Raw genomic sequence first — 20,030 nt, forward strand, 5'->3', positions numbered from 1 at the left:
TTAATCTGAACAGCTCAAAGGATGATGTGAAGGAGTAGAAATCTTCAAATTAGTAAAATCATGGACTAATAGTAACAACAATAACAACAACTAGCATTTATATAGCGCCTTTAACAGAGTAAAATTGTCTCAAGGTACATCATTGAAGGCACGGTCCCCAATAATGGAGTGATGAAAATTGGGGATGAGCAAGAGGCTAGACTTAGAGAAGTGTGTATATCTCAGGAGGGTTGTGGGGTGGCAGGAGGTTACAGAGATAGGAAGCACATGGAGGGAAATTGAAAACAAGGACAAGAACTGTAAAGTCGGGACATTACCAGACCGAGAGTCAATATAGGGCTGATGGGATGAAGAGGATTTGGTGCGAGTTGGGACATGGGCTCAAGATTCAAAAGGGTAGAAGGTGGGAGGCCAGCCACGGGCTTATTGAAATCATCCAGTCTGGAGGTAACAAAAAGATGGATAAGTCAAAGAACTAATGCAGGGCTGGAGTTGGATGATATTACACTAGAAATAGGCAGTGTTAGTGATCGTGGAGTTATGTGTCCAGAGCTCATCTTGCTGTCACATAGGACACCAGGGCTGAAAAGAGTCCTTCTCAGCCTCCCTTGCCAGGGATAGGGATAGAGTCAGTAGCTAGGGATAGAGTCAGTAGCTAGGGAACTAAGATTGTGGTGGGGACCGAAGACAATGGCTTCAGTCTTCCCATTGTTTAGTTTGAGGAAATTTCTCCTCATCCAATACTGGACAAACAGCATGACAAATGTGTGACAGTTGAGAGTTTGAGGAAGGTGCTGATGAGGTTGAACTGGGTGTTGTCAGTGTACATGTGAAGTCCGATATTGTGTTTTCAGATGATATCACCAAGGGGCAGCATGGATGGGAGAAATGGGAGGAAGCCAAGGATGGATCCTTGGGGGATCCCATAGATAACGGCACATTCTGAGCAGAAACCAATAACAGGATGAACATGGACCAATAGTTGGTTAGCACTTTCTCCTGAAATTACACCACTTTTCAATGAAGCTGAGACCCCCCCCATGATTCCTTAACTTTGAGGTGTGAAGGTTTCCCTGCCCCCACCACCCCCCACCAATGTTGCCAATTTAGTGTCACCTCATAGGGGAGTTCTGTGCTGTGGATTGATGCCCACTGAGACTGTTATAATTCACGAGGAGTAAACTCTCATCCCATTGCTCAGGTTGGATTTAAACCCTAAGTTGCAGTGATAAAAATATTAACGTGACACGCAGCCTCTACAAGCCATGTTCCTCAACACAGAAGAGGAGTAAATTATTCATTATGTTGTAGAGTCTGAAATCATAAGCTGTAACACACTGCCTGATTCTGAGGATCTGAACAGTGCCTTTATTTGCAGAGATGGTCCCTGAGACTACTGGAAGTAAGCAGCCAGGGTCGGACAGCCTGTCCTTCGGCCAGTGCTCAATCCTGGAGAACATTCAGGCAGCGTACAGAACGGGAGAGGTGGCAAAAGCTCAGCAGCTCACCAGGCTGCTCTGTCTGGAGACAAACTGCAAAGTGGAGGAGGTGAGAATTTAAAATAATCTTTAATCACTTGAAAGTTTATTCTTTGTCACTGAATGTTTGCTATGACTGTTGGAGGGGGAAGTAAAGCAGTAAGGCTGTGAGATGAAACGTGAAATTGTGAAATTGTCCATTTTGGCAGAAAGAATAAAGAGGAAGTATATTGTCTAAATGGTGAGAGATTGCAGAACTCTAAGATTCTGGGTGTCCTACTGCGAGAATCACAAAAGGTCCAGCAAGTAACTAGGAAAGCTAACACAATGTTATTGTTTATTGTGAGGGGAATTGAATATAAAAGTAGGGAGGTTATGCTTCAGTTGTACAGGGCACTGGTGAGACCACATCTGGAGTACTGTGTACAGTATTGGTCGTCTTATTTAAGGAAGGATGTCAATGAGTTAGAAGCAGTTTAGAGAAGGTTTATTAGACTAATACCAGGAATGGGTGGGTTGTCTTTTGAGGAAAGGTTGGACAGGTTAGGCTTGTGTCCACTGGAGTTTAGAAGAGTAAGAGGCGACTTGATTGAAACATGTAAGATCCTGAGGGGCTTTGACTGGGTGGATGTGGAGAGGATGTTTCCTCTTGTGGGAGAATCTAGAACCAGGGGTCACTGTTTAAAAATGAGGCATCACCAATTTAAAATAGAGATGAGGAGAAATTTTTTCTGTCAGGGGTTGTGAGTCTTTGGAACTCTCTTCCTCATAATGGGGGGAAGCAGAGTCTTTGAATATTTTTAAGGCAAAGGTAGATAGATTCTTGATAAGCAAGGGGGTGAAAGATTATTGGGGGTAAGTGGGAATGTGGAGTTGTGGTTACAATCGGATCAGCTATGATCTTATTGAATGGTGGAGTAGGCTCGAGGGGCTGAGTGGCCTAATCCTGCTCCTAATTGTATGTTCGTATGTTTGTATGAATCTCTCCCAAAACTAACCTGTGCCGCAGCTTGTAGAAAGGGAGAAATTGGCAGCTCTTTGGGGAAAGGGTCTGGAAGTGGGGCTAGCTGGATAGTTCTTTGAAAGAACTGGAATAAGTGTGATGGGCAAGTGTCCTTCGGTGTTGTATAGCTCCTTCAGTTTTCTATTTGCACTTTCCTCAAGGCTAATGCCATTTGGAAAGCTGGAGGCAACAAGAGAGATGACTGGACAATGGATATTTGAAATAGTTTATAATTCATTAGCATTTTGAACACATTAAGACAGTGACATTGTTATAAACATCCTAGTGAATCCCCTTGTGCAACTACAACTCTTCCATGTCTTGTATGCTGCTTCCCCTGTGGCTTCAGCTAAGTGAGGAGCTGTCCATCCTATTTAACCTGGGAGACTGAGTGTGAATGTCATTGGACCTGGTCTAACATGCACTGAGTTACTATCTGAATCTGATTCTCCAGGCAGGTGAACCTAACACAAATACCTGAGACATCACGGTGCTCATGGTAGAGACTGACTCCTGCAATCTCTGACCAGTGGTGAGCAGAGCCTCTGGAAACGCTGACTGAACTGTGCACATTTACTGATGCCGTTCCAGAATTATCCTCCTAGTCAACAAGCCCCAAGGCTCAGCATGTGTCCAGCTGAACAGATCTTGGAGCATCCTGCTCTCTCTGATGAGGACTCTCCACTGCTGCCCCTGCCTATAACACTTGCTCCTGTACATTTGTGATGTGTGACTTATCATGTGACAGCCACCTAACTGGTCTGGAAGCTCCACCAAGGTGTGTGTATTAGTACTAGTGAAGGGTGCACATAAGTCATGTGACAGGGCATCCTCAGACCTCCTCTGAGGACTCCTTGTCTTCCTTCTGCTCCAGCTCCCCATGACAATATGGATCACTGGGAGATGAAAGGCATGAATTAGAAGTGACATGGGAAAAGGATTCAAAACCATCATCCTGTGGATGTTCATATTTCAGTTAATGTTGACAGCACATCTACATGAGTGATTATTATATGTCATGTGGCAGTGTGACATGTAATTCTCTCACCCAATACCTAGAAGACCCCATCTCTGTATCACCAGTGACCAGAAACTCTGCCATCTCCATGGCAATCTTCTCTTCAGTGGGGCTATCACTGGAGAACCTTTCCCCTCGTTCTCTGCCTCTCCCTGGAGTTATGAACTGTCCTATTCCGCAAGGGGAGAAAGCAGAGTTATGAGTGAGAGAAATCGATTGTAAGGAGAAAATGGAATGACAACATCTGTGGAGGGTGACTGAGAGGGATGTGTGAGAAAGCATAAGGTGAGAATGGCTGTTCAGATGAAGATATGAAGAAGTGAAGATGCCATCAGCTGTGTTGAACTTCTTGTAGTGTTGAATCCAGCTATAAGAGACCTACTGTTCACTTTGTCAGCTATTTCTAACCAAGCCCGTTTGGTTTCTAAGGCTGACCCCTTCCTCATGTACACAGGGAACAATCTTTCTCTGTGGCCGCTCAGAGCTTCCAGCCAGGGAACTGGGTGGTAGCCTTCTCAGGTCTCACATCTATCTTTCTGGTTTCTGTATTCTCAGTGAGAGACTTGCAATGCAGTCATTCAGACCCCTGGAGCCTCTGAAATAAGATCCTACCATTGAGAGGTGTGGGTACCCACTCACTCTAATTGGTCAGCAAACCTAATACCTTGGCTAATACCAAGGAGCCATGGCAAAGCCACTCCACCAAAAATCAGGTTCCTGACCTGCTGCCGCCCTCCCCATGCTCCCACCACCACTCCAACTATGGATGAATTACATAAAAACGCTACCCCGGGGGCTCAAGCCCCAGGGGGAGTTTAAATGCAGTGAATCAAAAAAACCTGGAATTAAAAAGCTAGTCTCGGTAACGGTGACCATGAAACCATTGTCAATTATTGTAAAAACCCATCTGATTCACTAGTGCCCTTTAGGGAAGGAAATCTGCCGTCCTTACCCGGTCTGGCCTACATGTGACTCCAGACCCACAGCAACGTGGTTGACTCTTAACAGCCCCCTGAAATGTCTGAGCCAGCCACTCAGTTATATCAAACCGTGATACAAAATTATAATATAAATAAAACTGGACATCATTTAGCATGGGACATCACAAAGGCACACCCACCCTTGTCAACCCTGCAAAGTGATTCCCACTAATATCTGGGGACTTGTGTCAAAATTGGGAGAGCTGTCTCACAGAAGAGTCAAGCAACAGCCTGACATCATCACTCTCACCGAACCTTACAGACAACACCCCAGATTCCTCCATTACCGACCCTGGTTATGTCCTCTCCCACCAGCAGGACAGAGTCACCAGAGATATCAGCACAGTGGTATACAGTCAGGAGGGAGTGACTCCGGACCCCATGAAGTCTCATGGAATCAGGCCAGACATGGACAAGCAAGCATCCTGTTGGTTACCAGATCCCGTCTTCCCTCAGCTGATGAATCAGAGCCACTCCATGTTAACATTGGAAGAAGCACTGGGGGTAGCAAGGGAATTTCAATGCACAGCACCTAAAGTGGCTCGGTAGCACCATTACTTATTGAGCTGGCCATGTCCTGAAGGACATACCTGCCAGACTGGGTCTGCCACAGATGGTGAATAAATCAAGATAAGTAAAAAACCTACTTGGCCTCGCTCTCACCGTCCATCTTTTGAAGATGCATCTGTCCATGACAGTATTGGCAGAAGTAAAAGTAAAATACTGCAGATGCTGGAGATCGGAAATAAAAACAAGGAGCACTGGAAAAACTCCCCAGGTCTGGCAGCTTCTGTGCAGAGAGAAACAGAGTTAACCTTTCCAGTCCAATCTTCTTCAGAACTGGGTATTGGTAGGTGTGAACAACCTACTGTCCTCGTGGAGACAATGTCCCATCTTCACAGCCTCCATTGTGTTGTGTGGCACTACCACCATGTTAAATGGGATCGATCAGATCCAGCAGCTGAAAACTGGGTATCCATGAGGCACAGCGGGCTAGCAGCAGAATTGTATTCCCTCACAATCTGTTAGCTTGTGCCCTAATGTATCCATCATTATCAGAAAGCCATGGGAGCCTGGTTCAATGAAGAGTGCAAGAGAGCATGCCAGGAACAGATAGGCATTGCGAAAGATGATGTACTAAGCTGGTGAAGCTATAACATGTTCATACTAAGCAGTGGGAGCAGCACATTTAGGCAGAGCAAGCGACCCCACAACCGATGGATCAGATTAAAGCTCTGCAGTTCTGTCATGGTTATTAAATAACTAACCAGAGGAGTCTCCATGAATATCCCCATCCTCAATGATGGGGGAGTCCAGCATGTCACAAAAGCACAAAGCACAAAACTGAAACATTGTACTGAGTCCAGTTCTGGGCGCCATACTTGAGGAAGGATATGAAGGCTTTGGAAAGAATACAGAGGAGATTCACAAGAATGATTCCTGGGATGAGGAACTGTAGCTATGAGGATAGATTGGAGAGGTTGAGACTGTTTTGCTTGGAGAAAAGGCGGCTGAGAGGAGACTTGTTAGAGGTATTCAAGATCCTGAGGGGTATGGACAGGGCAAATAGTGAGAAACTGTTCCCACTCGAGACCATCAAGAACTAGAGGGCACAGATTCAAAATAATTGGCAAAAGGGGTAAAAGTGATGTGAGGAAATCATTTTCACCCATAAGGTAGTTGGATTCTGGAACAAACTTCCCGAAAGTGTGGTGGAGGCAGGTTCGATCGAGGTATTCAAAAGGGATTTGGATTGCTATCTGAAAAGAGAGAATGTGCAAGGTTACAGGGATAAGGCAGGGGAATGGGACTGGGTGGAATGCTCAGAGAGCCAGTGCAGGCTTGATGGGCCGAATGGCCTCCTTCTATACTGTTAAGATTCTGTGATACTGTGATTTGCAACCATCTTCAGCCAGAAGTGCTGAGAGGTTGTCTCAGCCTCCTCCTGAGATCCCCAGCATCACAGATCTTGTCTTCAGGCAATTTGATTCACTCCATATGATATCAAGAAACAACTGAGCGTACTGGGTATAGCTAAGGCTTTTGTCCATAAAAAGCGGATCCAGTCTGACCAGTTGCCACCTCATCAGTCTACTCTCTATCATCAGCAAAATAGTAGGTGTTGGCGACAGCACTATCAGGCAGTGCTAATTCACCAATAATCTGTTCACAGATGGCCAGTATGGGTTCTGCCAGCACCACTCAGCTCTGTACCTCAGTGCAGCCTTGATCTAAATATGGACAAAAGAGCCAAACTCCAGAGGTGAGGTGAGAGTGACTGCCCTTGACATCAATGCAGCATTTGACCGAGTGTGGCATCAAGGAGCCCTAGCAAAATGGAGTCAATGGGATTCAGGGGAAAACTTCCTCACTGGCTGAGGTCATACCGAGCGCAAAGCAACATGGATGTGCCTGATGGGGCCCAATAACCTAATTCTCAGAAAATCACTGTAGTGTTCTAGGGCTAACCATCTTCAGTTGCTTCATCAATGACCTTCCCTCTTTCATATGGTCAGAAGTGGTGATGCTGATTGATCATTGCACCTTTCGCGACCCCTCAGACACTGAAGCACTATCTGTAGCAAGACCCAGGCAATATTCTGGCTTGGAGTGATAAGTGAAAAGTAACATTCGCGCCACTCAAGTGCTAGACAATGACCGTCTCCAACAAGAGAGAATCTAACCATCTCCCCGTGGCATTCAAAGGCATTATCATTGCTGAATCCCCCACTATCAACACCCTGGAGGTTACCACTGATGAGAAGTTTAACTGGACCAGCAATATAAATACTGTGGCTACAAGAGCAGGTCAGAGGCTGGGAATCCTGTGGTGAGTAACTCACCTCCTGACTTCCAAAACCTGTCCACCATCTACAAGGCACAAGTTAGGATTCTGATGGAATACTCCCCACTTGCCTGGATTAATGCAGCTCCAACACTCAAGACGCCCAACACCATCCTGGGGGAATCAACTCACTTGGCAGCCCATCTGCCACATCAAGCATTAACTCCCTTCACCACCGACACACAGTAGCAGCAGTGTGTGTCACCTACAAGATGCACTGCAGGAATTCACCAAGCCTCCTTCCACAACACCTTCCAAACCCATGACCTTTATTGCCTAGAATAAAAGGGCAGCAGGCACATGGGACCACCACCACCTGCAAGTTCCCCTCCAAGTCACACATTATCCTTACTTTAAACTTTATCTTTCATCATCACTGGGCCAACTCTGGAACTCCCTCCATAACAGCACTGTGGGTGTACCTACACCACAGAGACTGCAGCGGTTCAAGAAGGCAGCTCACCACCACCTTCTCAAGGAATGGGCAATAAATGCTGGTCCAGCCAGTGAAGCCCAGATCCTATAGAAAAATAAAGAAAAAAACGCCCCTGAGTTTTCTTTGTGTTCCTGGCATTATCAGAGTGGGTTAGGGATAGTGTGATCAGAAACTGGTGCAGGACCTGGGCTGTACTGGGCCTCAATTATACAAAGTCTTTGCCCCACTTAACCAGTAGCGGGCAGTCCGTGTATCTCCTCTTTCTAGATATACTCGGAAAGAGGCGAGTCTAGCTGGATGACGCCAGAATTCCTACCGGACTCTCTCTGATGCTGTACAAAGCAAGGGTATAGCCAGTGGAGCTGTGCCATTGGCCCCAGAGCGGGACCATGGAGTGGACGTCTAGCAGAGTTCATGTGGATCGTAGGCTATTGTTGAATACCTAATATCTCCTTTCCTGATCCTCTTTATCCCCTTATAAAGAGCAGATCAAGAGGCACATTAAATCCAACTCCCATTTTTAATATAGCACAAGTTACAGGAGACTCTTCTCAAAGTGCACACTAACCTCCTGGAGAGCAGGAGAGGACCACTCAGCAGTTTGAGGTTATTCCCCAAGCATGTTGAGATTGGCTGAGAGGCCACTTTGGAGGTTGACTCGATCTCATTGTCTCCACAGAGATCCCAAGATCTTGCAGAGTGCTGTCACAAAGACAAGACGTTGACAGTTGATGCTAATAAGATCGCATTCTCCATTTGGAAACAGAGTTCAGGAACTGTGGGCAGGATTTTACACCCCATGATTAACGTTTCATTTATCTGCCATTTTTCGCTGCCCGTCCAACTGTCTGGTTGGCAGGTGGGCAAATCGGCCAGGTGGCCTTTGGATTTTTTTAGAAAACCTCATCCACGGGTAGGATGAGGTTTCCGACATTAATTAAGAAAAGAATAATAATGTTTTGACAACATTTTTATTATGTTCATGTGAGTGAGTCCTATGTGGGGACACTTTTTTTTCAGATTTTCCAAAGCTTTATTTTGGATTTTAAAAGTCTTCAGCTCCTTGAGGCAGGCCCCTGTCTTCACTGAGTTTTCAGTGTGCATTCCCCCCCATGCACGCCCAGACTCGCACTCCTCCCGGCCCCACCTCGCAGCGCTGAGCTCCTCAGCAAGCCTCTCACGCGGACTGTGTGAAATCGTGTTGGGAGCCGATCGCAGCCCCTCCCAGGCCTGCCTGCTGTACCCGCCCGACAATTAAAAAACCCTGAGGGCTCTGCATGTGTGACAAGCCTTACTGTCTATTTTGCTGACAAGTTGCATACTACAGTCTGGCTGGCTGACCTGGTGTGTAAGCACTGGGGGAGGCGGTGGCCTAGTGGTAATGTCACTGGACTAGTAACCCAGAGGCCCAGGTTAATATGCTGGGGACATGGGTTCAAATCTGGAATTTCAATTCAATTAATTAAAAATCTAGAATATAAAGCAAGTCTCAGTAATGGTGACCAGGAGACTATCATCAATTGTTGTAAAAACCCACCTGGTTCACTAATGTCCTTTAGGGAAGGAAATCTGCCATCCTTACCTACACATGACTCCAGACCCACAGCAATGTGGTTGGATCTTAACTGCCCTCTGAAATGGCCAAGCAAACCACTCAGTTCAAGAGTATTTAGGGATGGGCAACACATGCTGGTCTTGCTAGTGATGTCCAGAATAAAAAACACATGTGTTGGTGGAAAAATAGGGAGTTCTCACTCAGATGTGTACAAACCGAAACATAAGCACGTGGGCTCCAAAATGAACCTTATTTTAAAAATGATCAAAGTGGCTGCTGCAGAGGTGGCCACTAAAGGTCAGCTGACCTGACTTGTGTATTCAAAAACTGAATCACTGTCTAACAGAGTCAAAAAGGCACATTGCAGATGAAAAGGTGTTAACTGCACTGATCCAGAGACCATCAAAAGGTGTTCCTGAATGGATTGGGTCTTTCTTGAAACAAAGAAGGTTTTTACTCCCTCGGAATGTGTCTTCAGACAATAAACCAGGATGTGGCTAATCAACCCAAGTGTTGTTGTAGATCATGAACTCTCTCCTCCATCCCCACCCCCTTTCCGATCCCCCTTTTTTCCAATAATTTATATAGATTTTTCTTTTCCCACCTATTTTCATTATTTTTAAATGTATTTCCATCCATTGTTTTATCTCTACCTTTTAGCCTATTTCGATCCCTTCCCCCCACCCCACCCCCACTAGGGCTATCTGTACCTTGCTCGTCCTGCTTTCTACCCTTAATTAGCACATTCCTTAGATAATATCACCACCTTCAACACCTCTTTGTTCTTTTGTCTGTGACATCTTTTGGTTATCTCCACCTATCACTGGCCCTCTATCCAGCTCTACCTGTCCCACCCCCCCTTAAACCAGCTTATATTTCACCTCTCTTCTATTTTTCCTCAGTTCTGTTGAAGAGTCATACGGACTCGAAACGTTAACTTTGTTCCTCTCCGCAGATGCTGTCAGACCTGCTGAGTTTCTCCAGCTATTTTTATTTTTGTTTTTGTTTTGGATTTCCAGCATCTGCAGTTTTTTGCTTTTATCTGTTGTAGTATTGCTTTAAGAGTGATGTCCCTTTAAGAAGATCAATATGTCGATGAGCCAGGTACCTGGATGTCATCATGTGACCAGGAGTCACAGTCTCTCTCTGCGCTGTAACCCATTGACAACAGGATGTGTCTAGGGATTGCTCCACTGCTCGTATTGATTCAGCTGTAAAAACCCCCAGAGACCCTCAGGCAAACAGAATCCACACACCTCATTTGTGTTACATGCAGATAGCACAAGGATATCACTAAAAAGACCACCTCCATGTTTAGAAAAGCCACTGTAATTGTGAGATGTCACATGGCAAGGCAGCCATGTGTAAATGATGACTGCAGAAAGTAAGACACAGCAGCAACAGGATGGGCAATAACATCTACGCCATAAGAACTGGAGGCTGGAACACTATAAAGCCTCCAAGTCGGTTCCTTTTCGGGTCAATACAGCAAACTGACCTCCTGGTAACAAGACTACAAGCAACTAATTCCGTCCATCTCTTTGAGATAATCCTGAAATGACTTTGGCTGTTGAGTTCACCTGAATTACCCCTCAGGAATGAAAATATCTTCTCATAGAGTCATAGAATTATACAGCATGGAAATAGGCCCTTTGGCCCATCATGTCCATGCCGGTCATCACGCCCCTATCTACTTTAATCCCATTTTCCAGCACTTGGCCTATAGTTCTGTATGCTATGATGTTTCAAGTGTTCATCTAAATACTTCTTCAATGTTGTGAAGGTTCCCGTCTCACCCTTTCAGGCAGTGAGTACCAGATATCTCCCACTGTCTAATCCCTCAAATCCCCTCTAAAACTCCTGCTCCTTACCTTAAATCTATGCCCCCTGTTTATTGACCCCTCCACTAAGGGGAGAAGTTTCTTCCTACCTACCCTATCTATGCCCCTCATAATTTTGTATACCTCAATCAGGTCCTCCCTCAGCCTTCTCTGCTCTACGAAAAACAACCCCAGCCTATCCAGTCTCTCTTCATAGCTGAAACGCTCCAGCCCAGGCAACATCCTGATGAATCTCTGCACCCCCTCCAGTGCAATCACATCTTTCCTATAGTGTGGCGACCAGAACTGCACACAGTACTCCACATGTGGCCTAACTAATGTTTTATCAGACCTGCAACATGTGTTTTCCAGAATAAGACAATCATGTGAATTATGAACTGGTTTTGCTTATAATCTGTAGAAGTGCACTGCTCTCTTCATTCTTCCGCGAGTGTGTTTGTGTGTGTGTGTGTGTGTGAGTGGGAGTGTTAAATTTTGAGTGAGTGAGTAAATAAACAATCTTCTCTATTTCAATCCACAGAAGCTTGCTGTTAGCTAATCAAATTGCCCACACACTCGGGGGTTAAAATACACACACTTCTTCCTTTCAGCAGCTCCCTGATCTCAGACGGTTAAGAAGAGAACAGGGGGGTTCAGCAATAACAACAAAAAGTGTTGGGAAAACTCAGCAGCTCTGGCAGCATCCACGGAGAGAGAAACAGATTAACGTTTCAAGTTTAATATGGCTCTTTTTCAGGTTTCTGTGTTTTTCCAGCATTTTCTGTGATTATTTTAGATTTCCAGCATCCACCATATTTTGCTTTTATTTCAGCCGATCTATCTCACCCTGTCCGTAACAATTGAATGATGCAGCCCATCATCCCTTTGCTGATTCTTTGAAATCAATCTCGGTTTCTGCAATTTTTCCTCTTTAAATATTTATCCTATACTCTCTTGAAAGTTATTATTGAATTTGCTTCCACCTGCCTGTCAGGCCATACAATCCAGACCTCAACAACTCGCTATGTTTAAATAAAACTCTCATCTCCTCTCTGACTCATTTCCCAATTACTGTAAATCCATGTACTCTGATTATTGACCCTCCTGTTACAGAACAGTTTCTCCTTATTTATTCTATTTAAACTGTTCATGATTTTGAACCAACCTGTTAAATCTCTTTTTAACCATCTCTACACTAAGGAGAGCAATCCTAACTTCTCCTGTTTCTCCACATCAATGTAGTTTGTTAATTATTATGATATGTTTATGTTACTGGCTTAAAGCGACCTGTCAGTTACAAACATCAAGCTGCAGTGAATCCATAAACCAGACGAGGACAGGGGTATTAGTCAAAGTTGTCTAGTCATCCTTTCACTCCTTTCCTTCAACTCCACCTCAGTCAATCAGGTTGGGGGTAGTTTGCTTCCTCAGACTGAGCTAACATGAACCTTCTTTCATTATCCAGCCTAAAGTGAATTCATGGTTACAAAGACCAGTCAATCACAGCTGGAACGCCATATACTGAGTAACTCTGCCAAATCTCTCTTTCTCGCCAGAGTAAACAAAAATTATGTCAGACACAGATATGAAAGAAGTAAGAGCATTGTGTTGTAGTAAATGCTACTTGACAGAGTTCATCATGACAGGCTCAAATATATAACAGTGTTCGCATCAGCTGGCTCTCACTATACTAGATTGTGTGAGTTGGCAATTCTATCACTTAGTATGGCCTGCTTTGGATAAGAAGCTTTAAAGTCTATCTGGGTTTGGTGCTGACAGGCTGCTAGGCTTGACTGGGCTATTCCTGGATTCTGTACCACCTCCCCTTCTACACTGGCCTTTGTAGAATTGATGGACATTGCTTCCCTCTGGTCACTCATGCTTGACACTGAGGCTGCCACAACGTAAGAAATAAGAGCAGAAGACCATTCAGCCCTTCGAGCCTGCTCCACCATTCAGTAACATCATGGCTTCTGCCTCAACTCTGCTTTCCCACCTATCCCCACATCCCTAAATTCAATTAGTGCCCAAATATCTATCATCTCAGCTTGGAATATGCTCAGCAACTGATCTCCCAGAGTTCCCTGGGGCAGAGAAAGATTCACAACCCTCTGAGTAAAGAGGTTCCTTCTCATTTTCAATCCTAAACTCTTTATCCTGAGAGTATAGGAACATAGGAACATCGGACTTAGGAGCAAGGGTAGGGCCATTCATCCCTTTGAGCCTGCTCCAGCATTCAATAAGATCATGGCTGATCTGGTAGTCGCTCAGTTCCACTTTCCTGTCTGCCCCCCATAACCCTCAATCCCCTAGCCTAACAAAAATCTTAACTGAGCCTTGAATAAATTCAATGACCCAGCTTCCTGGGGAAGAGAATTCCACAGACTAACAACCCTTAGAGAAAAACATTCTCCTCATCTCTGTCTTAAAAGGGAGACCTCTTATTCTTAAACTATGTCCCCTAGTTCTAGTCTCTCCAACAAGAGGAAACATCCTCCCTATCAAATCCCCTCAGGATCTTATATGTTTCAATAAGATCACCTTTCATTCTTCTAAACTCCAATGGGTATAGGCCCAACCTGTCCAACCTTTCTTCATAAGATAAGCTGCTCGTCCCAGGAATGAGTCGAGTGAACCTTCTCTGAATTGCTTCTAAAGCAATTATATCTATTTTCAAATAAGGAGACCAAAACTGCACACAGTACTCCAGATGTGGTCTCACCAAGGCCCTGTACAGCTGCAGTAAAACTTCCCTACTTTTATATTCTATTCCTCTTACAATAAACACCAACATTCCATTGGCCTTCTTAAGCATTTGCAGTACCTGCATATTAACTTTTTGTGATTCATGTACCAGGACACCCAGATCCCTCTGTACCTCAGAGTTCTACAATCTCTCTCCATTTAAATAATATGCTGCTTCTCCATTCGTCCTGCCAAAGTGGACAAGTTCGCATTTTCCTATCTTATACTCCATCTGTCAAATGTTTTCTCACACACTTAACCTGTCTTTATCCCTCCTCTTCACAACTTATTTTCCCAAACATCTTGGTGTCCTCGGCAAATGTAGCTGCCATGCATTTCTCTCATTCACTCATGGGATGTGGGTGTCGCAGGCTAGGCCAGCATTTATTGCCCATCCCTGTTTGCCCATCTCTAATGGCCCTTGGCCATTCACTCCCTTCATCCAAGTCATTGATGTAGATTGTAAATAGCTGAGGCCCCAGCACTGATCCCTGTGGCACTCCACTGGTTACAGCCTGTCAATCCGAAAAAGTACCATTTATCCCTACCCTCTGCTCCCTGTTAGCGAACCAATCCTTTATCCACACCAGTATGTTGCCCCCTACACCATGTGTTCTTATCTTGTGTAGTAACCTTTGAAATCCCCTAGTTCTGGACTGTCCAGCCAGGGGAGACAACCTCTCAGCATCTAGCCTGTGAAGCTGTCTAAGAATTCTATCCATTATAATGAGATCACTTCTCGTTCTTCTGAATTCCAGACAATATAGGGTGGTTATACTCAATCTCTGCTCTTCGTATAGCCCTCTCATCCCAGGAACCAGTCTAGTGAACCTTTGTTGCACTCTCTGTAAGGCAAGTATGTAAGCAGAAATAAACTTTACACTGTACCTCAGGTGTAGCCTACCTGGATGTTAACTTTCTGAGATTTGTTTACAAGGACACCCAAACCTCTCTGAGTCCCATCATTTACTGGTCTTTCACCTTTTCAAAAAGATTCTATTTTTCTAATCTTCATGCCAAAGTGGATCATTCACTCTTCCCCAATCTGCACAATATAATGGGTCTATATTCCTTTGCAGCTTCTTTGCCTCCTCCTCAGAGCTGAGTTCAGTGTCAACTTGGATAAGAAATTGGCTTTGCGACAGAAACATTAAGTCTTGGAGGATGGTAGACAAATGGTGTTCTCTGGGGTTTTTTCATATACTTGGATACTGGAATACAGAATAAAAATTCAAAATGTGCTGATAATACCAAACTTGGTGGCAAACAGTGAGGATGATTCCAATCAACTGCAATAGGACAGAGACAGGCTAACAGAACGGACAGACAAGTGGCAGATGGAATTTAGTACAGAAACACACATGAACATTAAATAAAGACTGATCACAGACACACAAAACACTATAGTCTCCCACACAATAAAGGAGATGTCTAACATTCCTCTGCAACCATCAATGAGTGCCAACCAATGCATGCCATTATAGTTAGGTCTCTGACTAATCAAGTCCCTAAAAAGAATAATGAGGTACGCATAAAGTGGAATAAAGTGGAAACAATATCTTGTGCAATGTTCACACTTGGCAAAGATCATTTTGTGAAAACACCTGTGATATTTTTATGCACTCACAAATTCTTAAAATTCCTTTTCCTATCTTTACATCGTGGTGTGAAGTGGAGGAAGTTTGGAACTTGCAAAGTGCAATTGATGCCCGGTCAATTGTAAAATTCAAATCTGATATTGATAGATTTCAGTTAGATGAAAGTATTGAAGGATATGAGGCAAAGACTGATAAATGAAGTTAGATTGCAGATCAGCCAAGATCTCATTGAATGGTGGAACAGGATTGAGGGGTTAAATGGTCTATTATTCCTATGTTCTCGTACTCTCTTTCTGGCACACTGACTACTTCCTTTATATCCCTTTGCAGTTCTTTGTATCTTTCCCAGTCTATGGAAACTCTGTAGTTCTTCATCATCATACAATCACTTCCTTTCAGTTTTATACACTCACTTCTCCTGTTAAACAAGATTTTTAATTACACAAGTAGAGAGCTCTTTCCCAATGGGGTATGTACTGGTCTTATATTCCACCATGTATTTTGAACACCTCCCACTGTTCATTTTTGTATTTTTATCCATTAATACTTCTGCCCAGTCTATTCACAGAATCAGAATCACAGAATCTCACAGTGCAGAAGAGGCCCTTTGGCCCATCGAGTCTGCACCAACACGTGAGAAACACCTGACCTACCCACCTAATCCCATTTACCAGCACTTGGCCCATAGCCTTGAATGTTATGACGTGCCAAGTGCTCATCCAGGTACTTTTTAAAGGATGTGAGGCAACCCACCTCCAACTCCCTCCCAGGCAGCGCATTCCAGATCGTCACCACCCTCTGGGTAAAAAAGGTTTTCCTCACATCCCCTCTAAACCTCCTGCCCCTCACCTTGAACTTATGCCCCCTTGTGACTGACCCTTCAACTAAGGGGAACAGCTGCTCCCTATCCACCCTGTCCATGCCCCTCATAACCTTGTACACCTCCATCAGGTCGCCCCTCAGTCTTTTCTGCTCCAACGAAAACAACCCAAGTCTATCCAACCTCTCTTCATAACTTAAATGTTTCATCCCAGGCAACATCCTGGTGAATCTCCTCTGCACCCCCTCCAGTGCAATCACATCCTTCCTATAATGTGGCGACCAGAACTGCACACAGTACTCCAGCTGTGGCCTCACCAAGGTTCTATACAACTCCAACATGACCTCCCTACTTTTGTAATCTATGCCTCGATTGAAAAAGGCAAGTGTCCCATATGCCATTTTCACCACCCCACTAATATGCCCCTCCGCCTTCAGAGATCTATGGACACACACGCCAATGTCCCTTTGTTCCTCAGAACTTCCTAGTGTCATGCCGTTCATTGAATGCTTCCTTGTCAAATCACTCCTTCCAAAATGTATCACCTCACACTTTTCAGGGTTAAATTCCATCTGCCACTTATCTGCCCATTTGACCATCCTGTCTATAACTTCCTGTAGCCCAAGACACTCAACCTCACTGTTAACCACCCAGCCAATCTTTGTGTCATCCGCAAATTTGCTAATCCTGCCCTCCACATAGTCATCTATGTCGTTTATATAAATGACGAATAATAGGGGACCGAGCACAGATCCCTGTGGTACGCCACTGGACACTGGCTTCCAGTCACTAAAGCATCCTTCTGTTATCACCCTCTGTCTCCTACAACTGAGCCAATTTTGAATCCACCTTATCAAATTACCCTGTATCCTATGTGCATTTGCCTTCTTTATAAGTCTCCCATGTGGGACCTTGTCAAAGGTGCTCAATTTCTACCATATCCCTCTAAAGTCAGCGTTACCCAGCTTTAAAACCTTGGTTCACAACTCACCCACTCCATCACAAACATCATTTTGAATTTAATCATTTTGCAGTCCCTGTCAGTTAGATGTTCCCATTACCTTTACTCATTATTAAATGTAAGATGGTCTTCTTCAGAATAAAGTGATACCAGCAGATGTTTGGGACGTTGCTCCAGTTTTTGTGATTCATTGTGTGTCTGTCCTTCACACATTGTCACAGAATTGGAATTATACCTCCCTCATCAAAAGAAGGAATCTGTCATTCCTGCAATGTATAATTGGAGAAGGCACGAGAAGAAATATCACTCCTGTATGTTCCCAAAATGTGCTTTCAATTTAAAATTGAACAATTTAGCTTTGACTTTCCACAGTGACAATAATCGGGTGATGTGGGAGGGCAGGATGGCGAGGGGATGTATTCTCCCAGGGTTAGGAGCCCACATTTTACATTAGTTGGTGGAAGTCCCAGCCTGACCTTGGACAAGTGGATGTAAATGAAACAGTAATGACATGGTGACATCATTGCCTAAAAACTGGACCACCCAGAACCAGAAAAGGGGGGTCTACACAGTCTAATATGACTCCCAAATAGCTATACAGGCAGCAATCATTTGTCAACTTAAGGATGGAAATGTTGCATACGTGGAGCGGGAGTTACTCTCAGTTCAGAATCCACACAGACAACATTCTAAGTTAAAAATACTATTCAGGTGAGGGCCCTGTGCTCCCTGTTGGACACATTCTCCATTTTTGATCTCCTTAGTGTTTCCCTAACTACATGCAGACCTTGTTTTGTACAATGGAACACTAATTGACAGGAAGGCCCCCTCAGCAGTGTAACTTAAAGGGATCATGTAGTTGTTGGTTCAGGATTTCTGGCTACTGTTTGATTTCTAGTGTTTTATGAGGAGTCTCTTTGCCTGCACAGAAAGAGGGACACTAACCCCTGACTTGGCAGAACTGCCTTGTGAATAGCAGATGAGGGAGAGCAGCAAGTGAAGCCCCACAGAGCAGGAGAGGCTGAGAGAAGAGGGACGAGGAGTATGAGGGTGGGTAGGGCACTCAATAAGATGTCTGACCCATGGAGAGCCCTTTGGAAGCACTTCTCCCACTTTATCAGCTTTACTCAGGATCAGGCCTCGGTATTTACCTGTGACACAGCAGGATTAGCATTTGATGGTCTAATTCCTGCCATTGCTCTTTGCCAGCTCTTGGGTATCACAGCCTCACATGGAGACGCAGAGATGGTGCAGTATCTCTTCCAGGAGGCTCGGCTGGAGCTTTCAAAGGAGCTGAATAATGCAAACCCGGCGATTATTGCTGCACACGAGGGTCACGAAGAGGTGGTCAGAGTATTACTGAATTCTACTCCAGGTAAGAAACTTGTTGTCATTGTTGACATTTTAATAGATAAAGTAACATGGAAACTCTGACCTCGAGTTTCATTGGAGGGCACATTCAGGACAGCGTTTGGGGGCAGGTGCGATGTTGGTGTGGTTGGAGGGAAACAGTGTGAGACCTGAGTCATTTTAACCTGATTTTAATAACACCGCTCTGTCTCTCACTCAAAACCAGCAGGACTGACATCAGAGCCAAAGTGCACAAGTGAACCATGAAGCTTCAGGCTACTTGGGCCTTCAACTGTAAAACTCCCTCCCTTAACCTCTCTGCCTTTCCACCTGCCTGTCCTCCTTTAAGATGCTCCTTAAAACTTCCCTCTATGATCAAACCCACAACTATTTATTTATGTGGCTGACATCAAATTTTGTCAAACGATGTTCCTCTGAAATGCCCTACAAAGTTTCACTTCCCTAAAGATGCCATATAAATGCAGTTTGTTTTTGTAGGATGCCAGGGAGTCATGGTCCTCAGCATAGCCTTGACACTGGGAATGGCGCTGAAAGCAGGCAAGCAAGAGGGAGAGGCAAGGCTAGGAGACCCAGGGACACCTTGGAAAGCCAAGAGGGTCAGAGTCCTCCTGGCTTTCCCAGCACACAAGGAGTTTGGACAAATGTGACCTTGGAAATCTTGTCCTGGCCTCTTCTGGGCATTCAGTGCCTCCTGTTGTACCAGTCTCCAGTCTCTCCCAGCCCTGTACAGCACCAAAGATGTCACTGTTCCGCTATGAGTGAATATAAAGTAGTTTGTCACCCGCCTGCATTGGGAGCCTTGGGTGATTGAAAGTCAGCAAAAGTGAAATTGCAGTGAGAACGAAGCAAACTCAGGACAGTGAGGGACCCAGACTAACCTTAACCCTGACCCACACTCCATTCTCACTGGGCCAGGGTGAAGGGGGAAATCCCAGCCTCTGCCTCAGTCATGTGGGCGGACAGTAGATTAATTGCAGCAGAGGTTCTCAGCCCAACAAATAAATATTATTCAACAAATTGTTACCTCAAGAAGTTTTCTTTTAGTTAATTAAATGTCAATTGTGTTTAATTATATACAGGTGGAGGGCATTGATTGAAGTTTCACTGATAAGGTTCACTATAAAGAGACAAGAGGTGTCAGCTGTGGCTCAGTTCATAGCACCCTCGCCTTTGAATCAGAGGGTTGTGGGTTCATGTCCCACTCCCGGAAACCAAGAACTGTGATTGTACTCGAAAGAGTTGCAATCTGTGACTGTTGATAACTCGAAAGAGTATCCTCACCAGCTTAATGCTCCTGGAATCCCAGGATTCACACTGGATAAAGAGACAAGAGGTGTCAGCTGTGGCTCAGTTCATAGCACCCTCGCCTTTGAATCAGAGGGTTGTGGGTTCATGTCCCA

The 20,030-nt window shown here is 44.7% G+C and overlaps 1 protein-coding gene across 1 annotated transcript in view; it reads left to right on the forward strand.

The window, feature by feature from the left end:
• Positions 1-20,030, forward strand: part of lrrk1 (leucine-rich repeat kinase 1) — a 179,755-nt gene that overhangs the window by 35,446 nt on the left and 124,279 nt on the right. Inside the window, exons 3-4 of the mRNA XM_078530495.1 lie at positions 1,379-1,548; positions 18,469-18,634. Coding sequence (XP_078386621.1) covers positions 1,379-1,548; positions 18,469-18,634 — 336 coding nt within the window. The remainder of the gene's footprint in view (positions 1-1,378; positions 1,549-18,468; positions 18,635-20,030) is intronic.

Source organism: Cetorhinus maximus, chromosome 26 (genome assembly GCF_964194155.1).
Source record: "Cetorhinus maximus chromosome 26, sCetMax3.hap1.1, whole genome shotgun sequence".
Classification (NCBI taxonomy): domain Eukaryota; kingdom Metazoa; phylum Chordata; class Chondrichthyes; order Lamniformes; family Cetorhinidae; genus Cetorhinus; species Cetorhinus maximus.